The sequence below is a fragment of the Rhododendron vialii genome, chromosome 12a, assembly GCF_030253575.1.
Source record: "Rhododendron vialii isolate Sample 1 chromosome 12a, ASM3025357v1".
Taxonomy (NCBI): domain Eukaryota; kingdom Viridiplantae; phylum Streptophyta; class Magnoliopsida; order Ericales; family Ericaceae; genus Rhododendron; species Rhododendron vialii.
This window is the reverse complement of record NC_080568.1, coordinates 5,643,719-5,663,237: the sequence shown is the minus strand read 5'-3', so window position 1 is coordinate 5,663,237 and position 19,519 is coordinate 5,643,719. Positions and strand designations below refer to the sequence as shown.

The 19,519-nt window shown below is 36.9% G+C and overlaps 1 protein-coding gene across 1 annotated transcript; it reads left to right on the top strand.

Moving 5' to 3' along the window:
* Positions 1 to 5,421: 5,421 nt before the first annotated feature.
* On the top strand, positions 5,422 to 18,851 carry LOC131310256 (uncharacterized). Its single transcript, XM_058337175.1, has 9 exons — positions 5,422 to 5,549; positions 5,699 to 5,926; positions 6,205 to 6,564; positions 9,880 to 10,104; positions 10,399 to 10,692; positions 12,576 to 13,172; positions 14,657 to 14,950; positions 15,232 to 15,528; positions 16,364 to 18,851. Exons 1-9 carry the CDS (start codon positions 5,547 to 5,549, stop codon positions 18,398 to 18,400), a joined length of 4,335 nt encoding a protein of 1,444 aa, XP_058193158.1. The 5' UTR covers positions 5,422 to 5,546; the 3' UTR covers positions 18,401 to 18,851.
* Positions 18,852 to 19,519: the final 668 nt, after the last annotated feature.

Sequence of the window (19,519 nt, the reverse complement as noted above, 5' to 3'; positions counted from 1 at the left end):
TATAAACAATATGGATCTTGTTTGATAGAGTTTAATTTGTTCTATTATACAAAGTTCAAAATTTTTTCTAAAACATTATGGATTGAAAGATATATACAATTTAAAAATGACACGCATTCTTGAAAATGTCAAACATTATGGGACGGAGGGAGTAATTTTTAATGCAGTCATAGGGTTTCGATAACTCAAAAATGATCGGTTTGGATCATGATGAATATATTTCAAAAAGCCAACGTCGAGGAGGACTACAAACCTAGTAGTGCATTTACTACACTACAGGAACCCTAAAAATAGTAAAATCGTAGACTTCTAATTGGATTACAGATCTTGTAACTCATTCAAGTAAAAAGCGGGTATTAAGAGAGAGAGAGACATAGATGTGAGTCGCGACTCGTGAGTGACCAACCGCGAGCTGAACTGAATGCCTGAACTGTTGAAAGTGACAGGGGTGAGTTGGGCAAACTTAGATCTAATTGTAGATCTAGGGTTTGAGTCGTTTGACTTAGAGTTTGAGTCATTTGAGTTGCTGAACGGCAACGGAACGGAAATAGCAGTCACTGACTTACCGCTGAAAACGAAAACGGTAAAGGCGAGCCACCAGTCACCGACTAGGGCTTCACTGTTTGAGAGTTAAGAAGGAGAGAGAAAGACGTTGACAGTGAGAGAGAGAGAGAGAGAGAGAGAGAGTGTGTGTGCCTCAGGCGTTTGACGGTTTGAGAGATCAGATCTGTAAGTGAGAGAGAGAAACGGTGAGAGTGAGAGAGAGAGAAAGACGTTGAGAGAGTGAGAGAGAGACGTTGAGATGAGAGTGAGAGAGACCGAGAGAGTGGGCTGCTAGGGCTCTCATCTCTTTCTATTTATACTAATGCGTGATCATGTGCAACAGTTGCACCATAATCCATATGCACTCAATAAAGAAAAATTTTCGTAAAGTCCTATAATATATCACTCGAGGGCCGTCCGAGCTTTTTGAAAATCGGAACCGTTTACCTTTTATGTGAGAGTGATTATATCATTCGAGCAAAAAATAAAGTAAATTGGTTATCGTTATTGTAGACACCCCAATTTGAAAATCCCGGGCACTTTTTAAGTCTCTAATGATAATAAAATAAAGCATGATTTAAACTTTTGGATTGATCTAAACCTTTTAGAGTATATGTTATCCTTTCGAAAATCATAAACAAGTGGCTGATAAGTTTTACAATAATAAAAACGTGCTTTGAAAGTTTCAAACAATGCTCTTTGTACTCAAAGGAGAGAAGAAACACGTTAGATCTAGGTATGAGAGTGCCAAATGACACTTAGAATGAGTGAGTATATGTTTTGGCTGTCATGGCACCATCAGTCTTTAGTTTAATCTGCTTTCAGCCTATTTTTCATAAATCAAAATTCCTTATTTTTTTGATTTGAGTCCACCACCTTTTATTATATTCAAAACTCTTTTTATCGATATATAATAAGTCTTAATCCGATTTGAAATGGGAGAGATACAAGAGGTCTATTTTTATATAATAGAATTATATAATATATATTAGTTATGGAAAAATGACGGCTTAGGACGTGTACGTTTTGATAATTAATACCTTGGCAGGTATTAATTATCAAAACACGTCATTGACCGTCATTTTTCCATTAGTTATTCCAATTATAAGCACAACAAGATTGTTGGCTTTGGTACTTTGAAATATGTGTCAAGTCCCCAAGGACTTGGGTTCGACCCCGTAGAGATTATTTTTTGAAAACCAATTTTTTTTCTTATTTATTATTAGTTGTTCAAAGTAAAAACATAACATGATTAATGGCCTTGGTGGTTTGTGATGTGTGACAAGTTTCATAGGACTTGGCTTCGAATTACATGGAGGTTTTTTTTCTGTAAAATTTGTTTTTTTTTCTTATTTTTTTTTCTATGTATTTTCTTAAAAAAATTTATTAGATAAAACACAATGTATATGTGTGGTAATTGGAATATTATCATGTTTGAATTTTGATTCAAATTTCATGTAAGTTTACATAGGGAATGAGTTCTAAGGATGATTCTTTTAAGTCTCCATTTTCTTAATCATATAAAGTCTCCCTTGTTTAATTAATAACATTGTTTTTTTTGGTTTTTCCATGCCTCGTGTCATGTTGTGCCCAACGAGAACTGTGTTGTGTCATGCCTGTGTCGTGCGTGCCGTGCCCGATTAGAATCGTGTTGTGTCGTGCCATGTCCGTCCTACTTCCTTGCTTGTGCCCGTGCCCGTGCCGTGCCTGACTAGAACTGTGTCGTGACTCATGCCCCATTCTACTTCTGTGTCGTACCTGCCTAAGACTGTGTCGTCTCATGTCGTGCCAGACCAACTTTCATGTCGTGTCCGTGTCGTTCCCGCTCACTTTCGTGTCCGTGCCGTGCCGCATGCCCACTAAGATTGTGCCGTGCAATGCCGTGTCAGAATTAAACCATGCCTGTGGCGTGCCGTGCCGGCTTCAAGAGTATCGTACTCGTGCCGTGCGCGTGCCGATCCCGCCAGTTGACACCTCTAGTCCCGTGTACTTTTTCATGGTCAAAATTGTGAGAAACACCACACGCCAACTGCCATTCTCCCACGTATTTTTTTATTATCCGCCATTCTCCCCCGTTCGCTGGTTTACCCTCATTTAATGTCAACCCGCCACCGTCCTACTGCAAACTTCCAAGAATTCAGAGAGGTACAATAATGGTTTTCAATGTACCCAGCCCCTTTCACATGCCTCCTGACAGCTACTTCTCTCTCTCTCTCTTTGTAGGTTGTGAAGACTAAGGCTCCGTTCCCAAAAAATTTTTAAAAAATAAGTACTTATTTTGTCACTTCTTTTTCAAAAATAAGAAAGGTCATTCTACAAAATTCAAATAAAATTTTTTTTTAACATTTTCAAACTCAAAAATAATGTAAATAAAAAAAAATTCAAATTTTTTTGCACCATATTAAAGATCTCAATGAGATCTATTAAACAAGATCCATAGTGATAGAAAAATTATTTGCGTAAATACATGATTTTTTAGCTTGAAGTTGCCTTGTACAAAAAATAAGACTGTTGCTATGATAATGGGCGCCGGCGGAAGGAAATCGTACCGGCGGCCTCGTCGGGCCATCTCCGGACACCGGAAAGCCGATCCGAGCCGTCCAAAAATTCTAAAAAAAAAACCGTGAGGGCCTTTGCGGGAATCAACGGCATCCAAGGTGTGTAGGATGCTTGATCTGAGCACCTCTTTTCCTTGTATATATGATCAAGCACCCTACACGGAAAATGGGTGCTCGGATCAAGCACCTTACACACTTTCGGATGCCATTGATTCCCGCGCATGCCCTCTCGGTTTTTTTTTTTAAAATTTTTGGACGGCTCGGATTGGCCGTCCGGTGGCCGGAGACGGCCCGGCGAGGCTGTCGCTACGATTTCCCTCCTCGGCGCCCATTGGTACTTATGTAAATTCTGAAAAAATAAGTACCACATTCTTATTTTTTTTGAACAACCCTTATTATTTGACAAAAAATAAGTTCTTATTTCTTTTCTGGAATGGGCTCTAAATAAGCAAAGTGATTTATTTTTTTGTTTTTATTTAATTCAATTTTTATATTTATTAGTTTTTCGTTAATTTTTTTGGAGATTATTGTTTCGTTATAACGAAGGAATCTAAAAAGTAAAAAATTACGATTGAAACCTAATTTTTTTGAATAAAGAAAAAAATAAGCCCATAAGCTAATTTTTTCATCTTTATTCAAAAAAAATTAGATTTCGATCGTAGTTTTTTACTTTTTAAATTTTTCTTGTCATGAAGAAGCAATAATCTCTCAAAAATTGACAAAAAACTAATAAATGCAATTTTTTTTGAATAAATACAAAAAAATAAGCTAATTAACTTATTTAGCCGAATGCTCTCAAAAAACTAACAGGTTCCCTTGACAAAGGTGTGCAGTTTTTGCTTGCTTTCGCCAGCTGTTCTTCACTTAAATCTACTTCACAGTTCACATGCTTTTTAATTTTCAAATACTTTCTTTCCTTGGTTTTCCTTTTGCAATGTTTTTTTTTTTTAATATTCCTTTTGCAATGTTCAGTCCGTTGTTTGGGAAAGGTTTTAGAATAGATATTTAGGGTACTACGTTGTAATTACGAAAGCTATTGGTTAATGATTAGTCCCACATTGTGATATATTGGGTACTATTTTAAAGAAAAATCGGTACAATTAAAACCGGAATCGATGAGATATCGGGTACTGTTTTTTTTGTGTCTATCTAAGAGAAAAAACCGTAGCGATTATAATAGACTAGAGGCCGAGGTACGGTAGCGATTATAATAGACTAGAGGCCGAGGTACAAGCGATGTGTGTGCAAGTCAGATCCCGCTTAATTATTTTTGTTAATGTTCGATTAAACAAACAATAAGCGGGATTCGATTTGCACACGTATCGCGTGTGCCTCGACCTTTAGTTTGGATAAAAAAAAAGGAAATTTTTTAAAAAAGCCACTGAATTTTCAAGAACTTTAGAAAAAAACACTTGAATTTTAACTAATGACAAAATGATACCTGAACTTACTATTTTGTTAACAATAAAGCCTCCACCATCCAATTCCATTAATTTGTAACGGATGGAGCTAACAGAATGCAGTAACCTTCTGCTTCTTTTTTTTACTTCCAAAAATTACTTTTAACTCTTTCTTTTAGTAGTAGTAAATAAATAGGCAATAAATTTTTTTTTTCTCACTATTTATCAAAAATTACTTTAATTCTATTTTTTACTATTTACAAAAATAACTTTAACCCCCTCTTTTTTTACTTTCATCTTTTCCCCCCCCCCCCCCCCCCCCCCCCCCCCCCCCGCTCTCTCTCCATTTTTAGAAATTCGACCCCATACTACCAATCAACACCATAACCAATCGCCAAAGCCCCAGTCCAAATTTCAGAATTTTAAAATTATTTTTAATTGCCAGAGAGTTTTAGTAGAGAGAGAGAGAGAGAGAGAGAGAGAGAGGAATAATTTTAATGTAAAAAATGGGGGTTAAAGTTATTTTTTTAAATAGTAAAAAATGGAATTAAAGCAATTTTTTATAAATACTAAAAAAATTTTATTGTATATTTATTTATTACAAAAAAAGAAAGAGTTAAAAGTATATATGAAAATCAATTTACAATTTAAACTGAAAGGTGCATTCTTGTAGCCTTAATTAAACTTAAACTTAAAATGAGAATTTTGTTTTTATTTAAATTTTTTTCGCATTTGTTGGTGTTATGCCAAACTTTTGTCGGCTATTAATTTGTCTCGACGGGAGGAATCGAAAAAATAAAATTTCCTTACTTTTATCTAAGTATTTTGAAAAATAACTATTTTTTAACTATTTTTAGTGGTTATTTCTCAAAATACTTGGGTAAAAGTGAAACTTTTTACTTTTTTCAAAGTTTTCGCGACCTTGTCTTTAACCCAAAGTAATCACGACCTTTTTCAAATCTGTTCGAACTAGAGACCACCAATAACACAACGCTCATCACCATCAGTATCCAACTCTTCAGACTCTTCACGCGATTGAGTTCCAATGGTAAACAGTTTCCACCTCTCTCTCTCTCTCTCTCTCTGACTTTTATACATATAGATATAGATAATATATAAAATGTGCCAATGAAGGTTGTAATAGATGTTTTTTTTTCCCCGAAAAAGAAGGTTGTAATGGATTGTGTGAATGTACAGGGTAAGATAAGCGGTGAAGAAGGATGGATATCTTTAGGGCCATGGGGAGCCAAAGATGGTGTAGATTGGACTTACAAGCCCGACGGGCCTATACTCCAGATAACTATTGCTTATGGAATTGTTATCGAATCAATTAAATTTGAAAGCAAAAGCTGCGATGGTGTTACTATGGGAAGATCCGTAGAAATTGGCGAGTATCTGGATCCATCTAGGACTAAGACTAAAACGGTAAGACACTATTCATCTTATTCACAAATATGTATCTAGATTCATCTGATGCACGTGATCCCATGCACATCAGACGATTCTTGATGGGTGTCTGAATTTTTGCACTTTTGTTTCTTTCCATAGCTTCTTCTTCTTTTTTAGAAATTTTTTTGATCTTCATTGTCAAGACCAATAGGCATGCAAGTGGATTGTTTAACCAAAAATTCAATAATTTCACATGATTTTTATTGTTTATGCCTCCCAAACAAAGACCTAATTTATACTTGGGGCTCGTTTAGTTCTGTATCGACAATTCAGTAGAGCAACTCTCATCCATAAGCCTGACATATGAATACTTCCCTGAGGCCTACTTCAATGACCACTGTGGAAGAGACCGGATCGTATGTCTCTGTTTTGATACAAATCTGAAGAAATATGGGCCCTTTGGTTCGGGATCGCGTGATCCTTCTGTGTCCATTCCAATCGAAGATGGTGTCATTGCTGGATTCCATGGACGAAGTGAGGATGGGTATGATGGAATCATTAATGCAATTGGTATATTTGTGGCACCCAAAGCCAATAGTTTGCCAAGTTCAGAAATAATAGTTGATAGTTTGCACCTAGTTCAAGACCCAGATTCTACGCCAACCCAGCTCAAGGTTTGCTTCTATCCCCTCTATTTTTCTCTTATCCAATTATAAATTTCTAGGAGAATGGGTTCTCATAGGGTTCCATTTTGGTGATCTAAATTTCAATTTTTAAGATTTTCGATATGGAAATTCATAAAAATCGCTTGAAACACAGTTAGATACATCGGTAGTCATCTCAACATATCGTATGTATTCAGAGTCCGTTCACATATCTGGACAAAAGTTTGTCTAGAACTGTCTGATCCCGTACCCCATTCAACGTTAAAAATTGTTTTTGTACTATGTTTATGATTTACACATGTTACCATGTTCAGATGTTAGGTTCAGGTATGGATGTGTCTAACAAATGATTGCAATATATAATTATTAGCTCAATGTAACTGTATTGATCATACCAACATTATTCCCAATAATCAATCTTTTTGACAAGTGTTACAAAATTAACAATTTTGATCATCGGAAGTAGCCTGAATTGAACTTAAAATAGCCAAAACGAGCTTTAGGATTTTTATTTTACAATTCAGGATGTCTGCGCACAGTGGCGGATCCAGAAATGGATGACAGAAGGGACACTTTGTTTTTTTGAACGGTGAAGAAAATTTTCAATCAATCATAAAAGATCAAAGATGAAAATAGTACAACGGGAGAAAGAAATGGATTGAGAAAGCCTCGAAAAATACAATTACTCTTCTACTACGGGCAAAAAACAAAACCTACCTCTAGGAGGTGCACTTATTAATCATAAGTTTGAAAATATTTTTTCATGTCAAGCACAACAGTATTTTAAGTTCAAGTTTTCTATGTTTAAGAGATGGGTTTTCTGACTATCTATCTAAATATATTATTATTACTGTTATTATTGTTGTTGTTGTTGTTATTATTTATTTATTTATTTATTTATTTGGAATGGTAAAAGAAGTTTTCATTCATCATAAAGATGCAAAGATGAAAATATTACAATAGGAAAAACAAGTACACTGAAAGAGCTTCAAAGAGTACTATATGTCATTTCGTGGATGACAGGTTTAGCTAAAGCCGCTCACACACAACAACTCCAGCAGGCAAGTCACTCTTATTCTTTTGAGTTTTGCGGAGAAAGGCCATAACATTCATCTAAGTTTTAGAATGAATCATCACAATTCCCATCCTACTTGAGAGCTTCAACCCCCAATATATTTCGATATGACAAAGTAACCAAATCCCTCCTCCTGAAACGACCTCAAATCAGAAAACCCGCAAAATCAAAAGCCCCAAATTGTTGCCGCCGTAGGCGCCGTGCCCACCTCCTCTATGTTGAAAAACCAGTAAGCTTGATTTGGAACGTGTGGAACTATTGTTTTTAAGGCTATGAATGCCTGCAAGTGGAAGAGTAAGTTGATGAAGAATGAAAGTCAAATAAGCCTGCAAGAAGAACAATAACAAAAACGTGGGTATTGAATTTAAGCTTCCGTATTTCAATTTGTGATCTTTGCATTTATTGCAAAATTATCTACTTGTCTGCTTGATTTGCCTATAAAAGAATGTATTCTGATTATGTAAAAGATATGAGTGGAGTAAGAGAATAAGAGAGTTTCAGAGAGAGAAATTCCTCCTCCTTGTATGTTATTTTCAAATTGAGTGAGTTCAATATATTGTGAGTGTGTTTGTGCAATTCTCTTGTGAGTTTCATACATTATAAGTGTGTGATCAATACTCCTCCACCCAACACTCTATCGGGAACCGTCGTCGACGGAATCCTCTAAAAACCGCGCTGACTATATTAAAAATCACTAGCTTCACATGCAATTAGAACATAAATAAGAAGGTATCATAACCATACAATGAAATTCCTTGCCACTAAAGTGGAAATATAAGTTCTAAATGTCACAATACACATCACAAATCTATCGATTTTTTCTATTAAAAAATTAGAGCAATCGTACAATTGACCATAGCTCAATGAGCAACCTTTTATTTTCTCCCATAACTCATTACATTTCGGTAAATGGTTGTTGAAAATCATAAATAACATTTCGGTAAATTGCTGTTGAAAACAAGATTATATTTCAGCAACTACATGTTGAAAATATGTTCAACTTTCGGTAAACAACTGCCGAACATGCATTTTCGGTAAATAGCTGTTGAAAAAAATATTATATTTCGGTAATTGGATGCTGAAAATATATCTCAATTTCGGTAACTAACTAACTGTCGAGTATAATTGAAAATTTTTAACGGGCTATGAGAGAAAATAGAAGGCTGCGAATAGCGATGCCCATATATTGCTAGGAAAAGTTAAACACATTGATTAAGGGGCCTTTTTTGCACTTTTAATAGAGACTTAAAAAGAGAAATTTCATGATTTCTGACATTCAATAGGGCACTGGTGCAATTTTTGAGGGGTTCCATGAAAAATACCATACTTTTATCGGTTACAATTGAAATATTAAAAAAATTCAGGGCGACACGTGCCCCTCCCCGGCTCAACGTGGTTTCGCCTGTGTCCGTGAACCTCTATTAACCTCTAGGAGTTCAATCCCACCATCCACTATCAAAGAACCCAATTAAACGGAAATTAAGTGGTGGATGAACTCTGTCCGGTTTTGAATGTCTGATTGCTACAAAGGAGAAGGCTTCACGGCAATCCACAAAAGGGGGCTGCACCATGCAGTTTGGTTATTTCCGGAACGAGCGAGGCTCAAGGCTCATTATAATGATTGAAACTGTTCATTTTGCAAAGCTCATCGAGAACGTTGATTGTGTCAAAAACCATAACAATAGGATGCCAGTTAATACGTATTCGAAATAAATTTAGTGTAAAAATTGGTTTGATGAATTTGATTCAGTGTTGCTAACCCATTTTAACAAACATAAATGTGTTGTGAAAGGTATCAATGGGCATCGAATTTTAAAATGAACATTGCCAGAAAAACCCAAACTACAGGGTGTAGGGACAGCCGAGAAACCTTCCCTTTTTTCTTTATTTTTTTGAAGTTTTGAACTGACTGGCGAGAAGCCTTCTCCCCTATAAATACTCACATTTAGTGTAAGTGCGTGTGCATAATTTCATCACTTTAAAGGACTATTAGGTATTTTTCTTACATTACTTAGGTCCTCCTAGACTTCAATCTCTCTCTCTCTCTCTCTCTCTCTCTCTCTCTCTCTCTCTCTCTCTCTCTCTCTCTCTCTCTCTCTCTCCATGTATACTTATACAAGATATATATAATTCGCCTCATAGTTTTTTATTTTATTTGGAAAAAGAAGGTTGTAATAGATTATGTTGGTGATCTTTACTGAAAAATAAATATGGAGCCAATGAAATGAACAGATTGTTTGAATGTGCAGGACAAGATTAGCGATGAAGAAGGATTGATATCTTTAGGGCCATGGGGAGGGAAAGATGGTGTAGATTGGACTTACAAGCTCGACGGGCCTATAATGCAGATAAACATTTGCTATGGAGAAGCTATCAATTCAATTTTATTCCGAAGTAGAAGCTGCGATGGCTTTGTTATCAGAAGCTCTGAGAAAATTGGCGGTCCTGGTGGCGATACGACTAAAATTGAAACGGTGTGACCCTCTTTAGCTTATTCAAAGACCTGGACAGAGATGTATGTGGATCCATCCGAATGTTCCGATGTACAAGCGTCCCACACATGTCGGATGGTTCAGACATCCCTCTGTCGTGATTTTTGCACCTTATGTTTGTGTCCATATCATTTTTAAAATGTTTTTTTATCTTTATTGTCCAGACGAATAAGCTAGCGAATTATTTAACCAAAAACCACAATAATTTCAGATGTTTTTATTTTATTTTTTTATGCGTCCTAAACAAACTCATAATTTGTGCTTGTACTTGTTTAGTTCTGCATCGACACTTCAGTTGAGCAACTCTCATCCATAACCCTGGAGTACAAAGATTACTATGGACAACTGGTAATCACATCTCTCTATTTTGAAACAAATATTGGGAAAAAACTTGGGCCTTTCGGTTCAGGATCGGGTGCTTCTTCTGTGTCCATTCCAATAAAAGGTGGACTCATCGCTGGATTTTTTGGACGTGGTGTAACTGGAACCTATCTTACTGCCATTGGTATATATGTAGCAACCAAAGTCAATTATTTGTCTAGTTCAGAGAAAAAATTCGATCGTTACGAGGTCATCTTCTATCCTTCTATTTTTTATCTTATCCAATTAGTAGATCAAAATTCTCATGCCTATTTTCTTTCTCATAATATTGTTACGTAGGAGAATAGGGACTGTTAGGGTTTGCTGTGATGGTACCAATGTCCATTTTTAAGATTCTCGATATGCAAATCAATATCGGTAGTCAGCTCAACAAATGGTATATATTTTTAAAAATGTTATGTACTCATCAGACTCCATTTACAGATCTCGAAAAAGGTTTGTTTGGAGTTGTTTGTTTTGTGTGCGTCCCTCATTCACGGCCCTGTGAGACCACGTGCATCTTACGGTTCTAGATATATTTATGTACATATCTATATCCGGATGTATGTGTCCCACAATTCATGGTATGTGTACCCAAAAAAAGAGAGTAAATTCATGGTTTAAGTAAATTTGGATGGTAATTAATGGCTTTTAGATCTACATTTGTTTAGAGATTCATGTTACATTGTCGGCATTATTTTGAAATAGATTATAGATTGTTTGTATCATGTTTATGATTTACCATATTCAAGTGTTAGGTTCAGGTGTGGGACAGATTACCGGAACATACTTATTTGTGCTACGATCAAAAAATAAAAATAAAAATATTTCTTCGCGCTATGTGGCTATATTAATGCGATCGACCCTATTTCTAGTTATTAATGTTCTTGGCAAGTGTTACAAAGTTAATGATGCTGATCATAAAAATGAACTTAAAATAGCCAAAACAAGCTTTTTGGAGTTTTTTTTAATTTTTTGTAGTAACTCAAATCATACTCGCTAGGTAACACTCACGGAGCACCTCTACTAATCCGTAGTAGTTCAATTCTACCATCCACTTATGAAAACCCAAGTAAAACGAAACACATGCCGGTATGAACTTAGTCCGGTTTTGAATATCTGATTCCGATAAAGGAGAAGGCTTCTTGGCAATCCCCAGAAGGAGGTTGCACTGTTCTGTTTGGTTATTTCTGGTACGATCGTGAGGTTCATTTTAATGATCAAAATTGGGGTCAAGTGTGCTCCACATGGGAAGTTTTTGAAGAGCTCATCGAGAACATTGATTGTGTGGAAACTTATTAAAATTAATTAAGGTATTGCTATGCCAAAATTGTTTTTGTACGTAATGCCACAAATTGTAGTGCATAAAACTTGTACCATGTGCAATCTACAAGGTTTTTATACACTACAGTTTTGGCACTAACAAAACCGGTTTTGGCAATACCATATCTCAAAACAGGCTCACAACTGTCAACACTGCCACACATCAGTCCACGTTACAAAACTCTGTTATACAAAAATTGTTTTTAAGGCAGCGAACTTTTTTAGCTGGCATTAAAATGTTTAAGCCTATTGTTAAGGAATCATGACCCTTTCGAATTAAACCACAAAACCAGAATGAATGGCCGAAGGAGTTTAAGGAGTATTGAATGGGAGATTCATTTGGGGGGAGGAAAGTGGTGTGTTTGGGTGGATTGTTGGGTAAATTTAACACAGAGTTAATGCGATCGATGTTTCTGTTCATAAATGGCTGGGCACAGCATGTCAGTTTCTTCTTGACCTAGAAGAATATTTCTCATGCCGCTGGAAAAAAGAGTTTTCGCACGACTGGTATTTAAGCTTTGCAGGTTGTACGTACTTCTCCTTCAAAGGAACACTTAAATGTGGATTGCTCTAAGATTCCAATGATTAATTGTATTTGACAACTTTAGAAGATATGCTATGAAGTCAACACTTTGGTTTGTATGTTAAGTTAAATGCAATTCTCTACTCTCTGCCACGCTTCTTTTTCTCGTATTAGTACTTAAAAATGGTTATTGTTGTACTTGTACTGCTGGTTTTCCTTTATTAGTTCACTTGATATAAAATGACAGGTCTGCGAGCCTGCATTTTCGTTCGCCCCTGTTTATGCTATGGATGCTCGAGCAAGGCCTTTTCAGGAGATTTTGGAGTTGATGGCCCAGCAGCTAGAGTGCAGTGTGGAATTTTGGTTCCTTGTAATGCCCTGGATTACGTATATGATCTTGCGATTTCCATTTGGGAAGAGTTTTGGCGAAGCTCAAAGTCTTTACTTGAGTCTTATAGCTTTTCTGGCTAATTGTGTGCATTGGGGGTTCCTACTTTCCGGAAGCGTATTGGGGTTTATTTCGCTTGTAGCCATTTCGTTGAGGGAACATTTAAGTGATTTACAAGAAATTGGATGGCAGAATGCCGACAGAGAAGATGGAGATAGAAATGGTGCTCGTGCTGCTAGAAGACCTCCTGGACATGCTAATAGGAATTTGGCGGGTGAAGCAAATGGGGAAGATGGTGATGGGGCACAAGGAGTTGCCGGAGCTGGGCAAATAATCAGAACGAATGCAGAAAATGTTGTTGCTTGGCTGGAAATGCAGTCAGCTCGTCTTGAGGCTCAAGTCAAACAAATGTTAGATGGTTTGGATGATGCTGACGGTGCAACTTACACACTCATTGTAAGTTGAGTTCTAAGTTATGAGTAGCCAATTTTATGCTTTGCATCTTGTGTAGCTTTGTTTCCTTTAGACATGGATATCTCCAATTAATCGAGATGAGCTAGCAACTGGGGCCTTGGCTTCCACAAATGAAGAGACTTGTTTAATATCAACTCTTTGCCCTATCCTTCGCAGAATTTTAAACGACGTGTATTATTCTTTCTACTGTAAAACTCTAGTGAAGTTTCGATAAAAATATAAGTCATTAAGTATATTCTACTACGCGGCAAGGGCAAAAAACTCACTTGTATTAGAGGACACTCTGTAATTAAATTCATTCCATCATCTAAACTTCAAACCCAAATCAATCTCCCCTGGCCTTTCCCTGCTGAGCAAGAATAGGAGAATGGGGTTTGAGGGAGGGAATGTTGTGAAGCAAAACAGTCTGGGAATTCATATCATTTGGTAACTGCAACGGTTATGCATTTTTGGGGATTTTGAGTCGAGTGGTATGAGATGTTTTTCCCTTTGCAGTTACGAAACAGAAGTTGGAGCATGTACAATAGACTCTCTCTTTTTTTCTTTTTCTTTTTTTAGCATTTTAAGCTAAAATAGAGAGCTATTCGCAAGAAAACTATACCTCAAGTCTATCAATCCACCTCTTAGTTACAGATTTTGCTACTGGATGGGCGAGGTACTGTAGCAAAAGCAAACTTAAAAAAAAACAAATGTTTCTTAAGCCTTGACCCAAAAGTCTTGTTTTCCTATTTTCATCTTCATTCCATTTTATATAACTTATAGAAGCTTGGAGTTTCAATAGTTTGGATGCGGTCTATGGGTATGAGTTTCTTCAACTCAGATTTCAAATGGAAGGTGTATGTGCTTATATTGATTTTTCTTTAAGTTGAATCTCGGTTTCGTGTGATAAAAAAAATCTATATTTCGATAGTATGTATTTTTGCTAGGCCAAAGCAATCGCCATTCACCATCATTGAAAATCAAATAAAAAAGACAAGAGAAGAATAACTAATATTTGGAAAGAAGATAGAAAATATAACTAGCATTATTGGAGTTTCAAATAGAAAGTGGCTAGCTTTAATACTTTCTGGGGTTTTGCCTAGCAATTTTAGCTATTTGTTGTTGTACGTGCCCTTACCCCTTATCTGAATAAGTCTAAACTATTTTTTATTTGGAAATTTTCGAAAAATCAAAATATGAAAGCGTCACAAAAAAACTCCATACAAAGACAGTGCTCCCATTTATAAATAGAATAGTACTAGATAGTTCTATTAGACAAAGATAGGGTTAATTAAATAAGGACTTCGCAGTTTAGGTGCTTAATTGAAGTTTATTAAAGTTTGGGTGTTTATTAGACATTGAAATCAAAATTTGAAAGGAGTTTTAAAATTTTCCCTAAATGATAAGGAAAATATGCCAATGAAGGTTGTCTTAGGTTTTTTTTTTTTCTACAAGAGAAGGATGTAATAGATTGTGCGAATGTGCAGGACAAGCTTAGCTATAAAGAAGGATCGATGTCTTTAGAGCCATCGGGAGGCAAAGACGGTGTAGATTGGGATTACAAGGCTAACAGACCCAACGGTGAAGAACGATGGAAGTCTTTAGGGCCATGGGGAGGGAAAGATGGTGGAGAATGGACTTACATGGCCAACGGGCCCATAATGCAAATAAGTATTTGTCATGGAGAAGAAGCTATCAATTCAATCTTATTCCGAAGTGAGAGCTGTGATGGAATCGACATAGGAAGCTCCGAGAAATTTAGCGACCGTATGATTGAAACGGTGCGACCCTCTTTTAGCCTATTTAGACCCAGATAGAGATGTATCTAGATCCCTCCGATGCACTTGGATCTCACACACATCGGACCATTCTAGACACGTCTGTGTCCGGATTTGTACACTTTCGTTTGTTTCCATTACCAATTTTTTTTAAAAATTTGATCTTTACTGTCGAGACAAATAGGCAAGTGAATTATGTATTTACTAAGAACTACAGGTATGATTTCTATTTTCTTTTTTTTATGCGTCCCACAAAGTCCTAATTTATACTTGCACTTGTTTAGTTTTGCATCGACGCTTCAGAAGAGCAACTCACGTCCATAAACCTGACATACGATAACTTCCATGGAAAAGTGACAATCACAACTCTGTGTTTCAACACAAATCTGAATAAATATGGGCCTTTTGGTTTGAGATCAGATCATTATTCTGAGTCCATTCCAATAGAAGCTGGAGTCTTCGGTGGATTTCATGGACGTGCTGATGATAGACACATTACTGCAATTGGTGTATTTGTTGCACCCAAAGTCAACAGCTTGCATTCAATTCAAGACCCAGAATTAGCACCAAACCAGGTCAAGGTTAGCTTCTATCCCCTCTATTCTTCTCTTAACCAATTACTTAATCAGAATTCTCATGCTAATTTTCTCTATGATACGATTGTTATGTAGGACAATGGGGTCTGTTACGGTTTCGTTTTGATGATCTCAACGTCCATTTTTAATATTCTTGATATGGAAATTAATGACTCATAAAACAACGTGGTATTTTAAAAAATGGTAGACTTCATGCACACATTTGGATACATGTTTATCTAGAATTGTTTGATGGGACGCACATTCACTGTGTGGGACCACGTGTATCATAAGGTTGGTTACCATGTGCCCCGTTTGGGACCATTTCAAGCCAAAATTGTTTTCCCACCAAGGTATTTTGTTTAGGCATCTATTGGTATTTGAATAAATTTGTAAATTCTTTTCAACATTGAACGGGTTAGATAATAGCAATGATATCTCAATGGCTTTCAATGAATACCACAGGAGAGGTGATCCAAAAAAAAATTCCGTTTCACTAATTAAAAAGCTCACAAAATAATCTAGTTATATGAATATACACCTAACCTTCACACTTTTGCCGCCAACATGCAACAACAAAAGTGGCTTTCATTTGAAAATTGTCTTCCCAAATTTAAATTCTGGCTCCACAATTGGTGTCCGGATCAGTATTGGACGAATTTGTCTCACACAATTCTTGAAGGAACATAAATTCATGGTTTGAGTTAATTTTGATGCTAATTAATTAGTGACTGTTAGATCTTCATTTATTTAGAGTTTCATGTTACAATGGTACGATGTTGTTGGCATTATTGTGATTATAAATTGTTTGTATTGTGTTTATGATTTATACCATTTTTAGGTGTTAGGTTCAGGTGTGGGTTCCAAACCCAAAACGCTTGGGACTCCAACCGTCAAATCTAAGCGGTCATTACGATTTTTGGTACCAAAATTCAAGGCCGATTTTTGTGGTTCCAAACCGAAAACTCTTGAGAACGTCACGATCCACAACGCTGCTTCAAGCAGTGCAACCACCAACAAAGATGACCCCCACGGTGGAGCTCCTTCCCCCTCTTCTGAAATGATCCCTTTGGCCACCAACATAGACGGCCACCATGGTGGAGCTCTTTCCCCCACTTCAAAAATGATCCATAGTGATCTCATCCGTCTGGATATGGCGGTGGAGTCCATGCACCATATGAATGAGAAAATCAACCAAGCCCATAAGAAATTCAAGGAGTTACAAATATTACGGAGTAGTGAGAGAGACCCTGACAAACTACGAAAGGCCGACTCTGACAAAAAAGAACTACGAAAGGCCATCACGGAGTTGAAAGTCCAGATCCGTTCGCATAATAAAATCCGTTCTACCAATTCCAACCCACATCATCAGAACTGGGATAATATAAACGAGGCAGAGGATGGAATGACACACTTCTTCCACAGGGAGCCAGAGGTTGCAGACACTGGTGAGAGTAATAGCCTATTGAAAGATTTCCACGACCTTCCCGAGCCATTGCGTTGTTGTTTGTCATGTTTCTTCAAGTTCCCACCAATGGCAGTCATAAAGAGAACACCCATGATTTACCTGTGGATAGGGCAGGGATATATTTCCAAGTATCTCCATTCTGAAGGGTACATTTGGGATGTTGAAGTGCATGCTGGCAAGATATTTGATAAGCTTATTACAATGGGCTTCATCGAGCCTATCTACCAAAATTGCTCCTTGGTGCCAGACAGTTGCACGATGAGCCTTTCTGTTCGTTCTTCTATATACAAAGAAGCTAAAGGTATGGGATTTACTTCAAAAGGCAATTTTGATTTGGATGATGCATCTATTTGTGGCGATCTAATTAGGCACTCATGTCTAGTCAATGTTGGTGAGGCCATTATTAAGTGCAAGTCTGAAACATTTGAGAATATGAAGCATATTCAAAGTCTTTATCTCGGCAGGTGGCAGAGCTCAGCTACGCACCACATTGAACTAGAGAACGCCAAAATTCTCCACGGACTGAATAAGCTGAATGGCTTAACTTTTCTTAGCCTTCGAGGAATTTCTATGATTACAGAGCTTCCCACATTCATTTCAGAGCTCCATAATTTGATGATATTGGATCTCCGAGCTTGTCATAATCTTGAGGTGGTTCCCAACAACATTGGTTTGCTCAAGAGTTTGACACATTTGGACCTGTCTGAGTGTTACTGTTTGGAACATATGCCGAAGAGTCTTTCTCAACTATCAAACCTCCAAGTACTTAAGGGATTCTTGATTGGAGATTTCAATAACAACGGATCATGCAGTCTGCTTGATTTGTTAGGACAACAGAAGTTGAGAAAACTTAACATCCACATAATTGTTAAAGATCTTCTCAGGCTGCAGGACTTGGAGTATTTAGAAAGGTTTGAAGGCCTAAAAAAGTTGAAAATATCATGGGGAAGATTACAAGCTCGAGCTGAAGTCATTGCAAAAGCATTTCCCTTTGCTAGGCTTCCTCCGAGACTACAAAAACTAGACCTTCAGTGTTTCCCTATGACGAGTACTACCAATTGGCTAATGCCTGGCAAACTTAAGGAACTAAAGAAACTCTACATTAGAGGAGGTCAACTACGTGATCTAGGAGAAATTCAGAGACGCCAAGTGGAGCAGTGGACTGTGGAGATATTACATTTGGAGTACTTGAGCGAATTAGAGTTGTATTGGAAAGAACTGAGGACAGTATTTCCCAAGTTAATTTACTTGCACCAAGTAGGATGCCCCAAGTTTATAAACTTCCCGTGTGGTGTGTGGATAAACGAAATGGCCATTAATACTCACGTGCAGCTGCAGAAATACTACCAGAGAACCAGTGAGCCTGATCAGCTCAAGTTCGATGAGGGGCAATTTTGTGTAAGTGCCTAGCTAAGAGATAAGATCAGTTAAGGGAAAGTTAAATCATGGCTTTAACTTACTCCTACAGGAGCCTCCTTAAGCAAAGTAGGTTCTTCCACGGCTTCTTTATCTTGTATTTTCTTTCTTGTTCTTCCTCTCTATAACTTAGATTTTTCACCAATAAACAATTGTTAAATCATCAAAGAGAATGGGTGACAATGGATCACCCTGCCTCAGGTCTCTGTGTGACTTAAAACTCTGAAGAAGGTGAGACATTAACTAGAACTTGAAATGATGCAGAAGAGATACTCATACACCCAATCACACCGCTCAGACTTCAAGGCTTATGCAGAAGAGATAGACTTTTTCGTTTGGTTGTTTTCAAGGCGCTTTTGACATCGAAATTTATCCACGTTCTTATATTTAACACTAGATCTCTTGGTATAAAAACAACGGGCGCATGTCCGCATAATATTTTCCATTAGCTGGTGTCGAAAGACTATAATTCTTCAAGAACTCCTGTTGTTTCTGAAAGTTGGTTACAGCAGCCGGAGATGTTCAGTGGAATTCTTTTGCGCTAGCTGTATCATTCAGAGAGATTACACACAAACAAACTCACGAATTTATTCAATTCACAACCGGAGATTACGACATCACTCTTCCTCTCTCACACAACAACTGCTAGTTCACACACTAATACAAACTACATACAGATTTAAACTAGCATTTACAAGCCATTACACTCACAAACTAACAACCAACACATCCAATCGTGGCAACTTCCACCCGATTTCGAGCCCTCTGAGTTGTTGGCTCGGACCTCTTTGTTTGATTCCATATATCTCTTCGCTTCCTCACCACAATTCACACAGCCCATCAATTAAGCTTACATAATTACATTCACAACAGAGCGAGTAATAAAATTTATTCCACTTGGGAAAATGTGAATTACTACTAATAAACTATGCAAAGAGATCAAAGACAGGCTTTGGCGGTTAATGATTATATTTATCCTTTTAAATTGAAAAGTTTGACTTAAAATCTATCTATATACTAAGCAAATGTATTTATTTTATTTCAATTTATGCTATTTTACTGAAAAACCCAAAACATTTATATTTCGTTCAAAATACTAAAATAAGGTTAAAC

Bases quoted from the DNA above. Each gene is read 5' to 3' on its own strand.
- LOC131310256 (XM_058337175.1), top strand. The intron at 5,927-6,204 runs GTAAGACACTAT...GGGCTCGTTTAG, and splicing joins CTAGGACTAAGACTAAAACG to TTCTGTATCGACAATTCAGT. The intron at 6,565-9,879 runs GTTTGCTTCTAT...TTGAATGTGCAG, and splicing joins CTACGCCAACCCAGCTCAAG to GACAAGATTAGCGATGAAGA.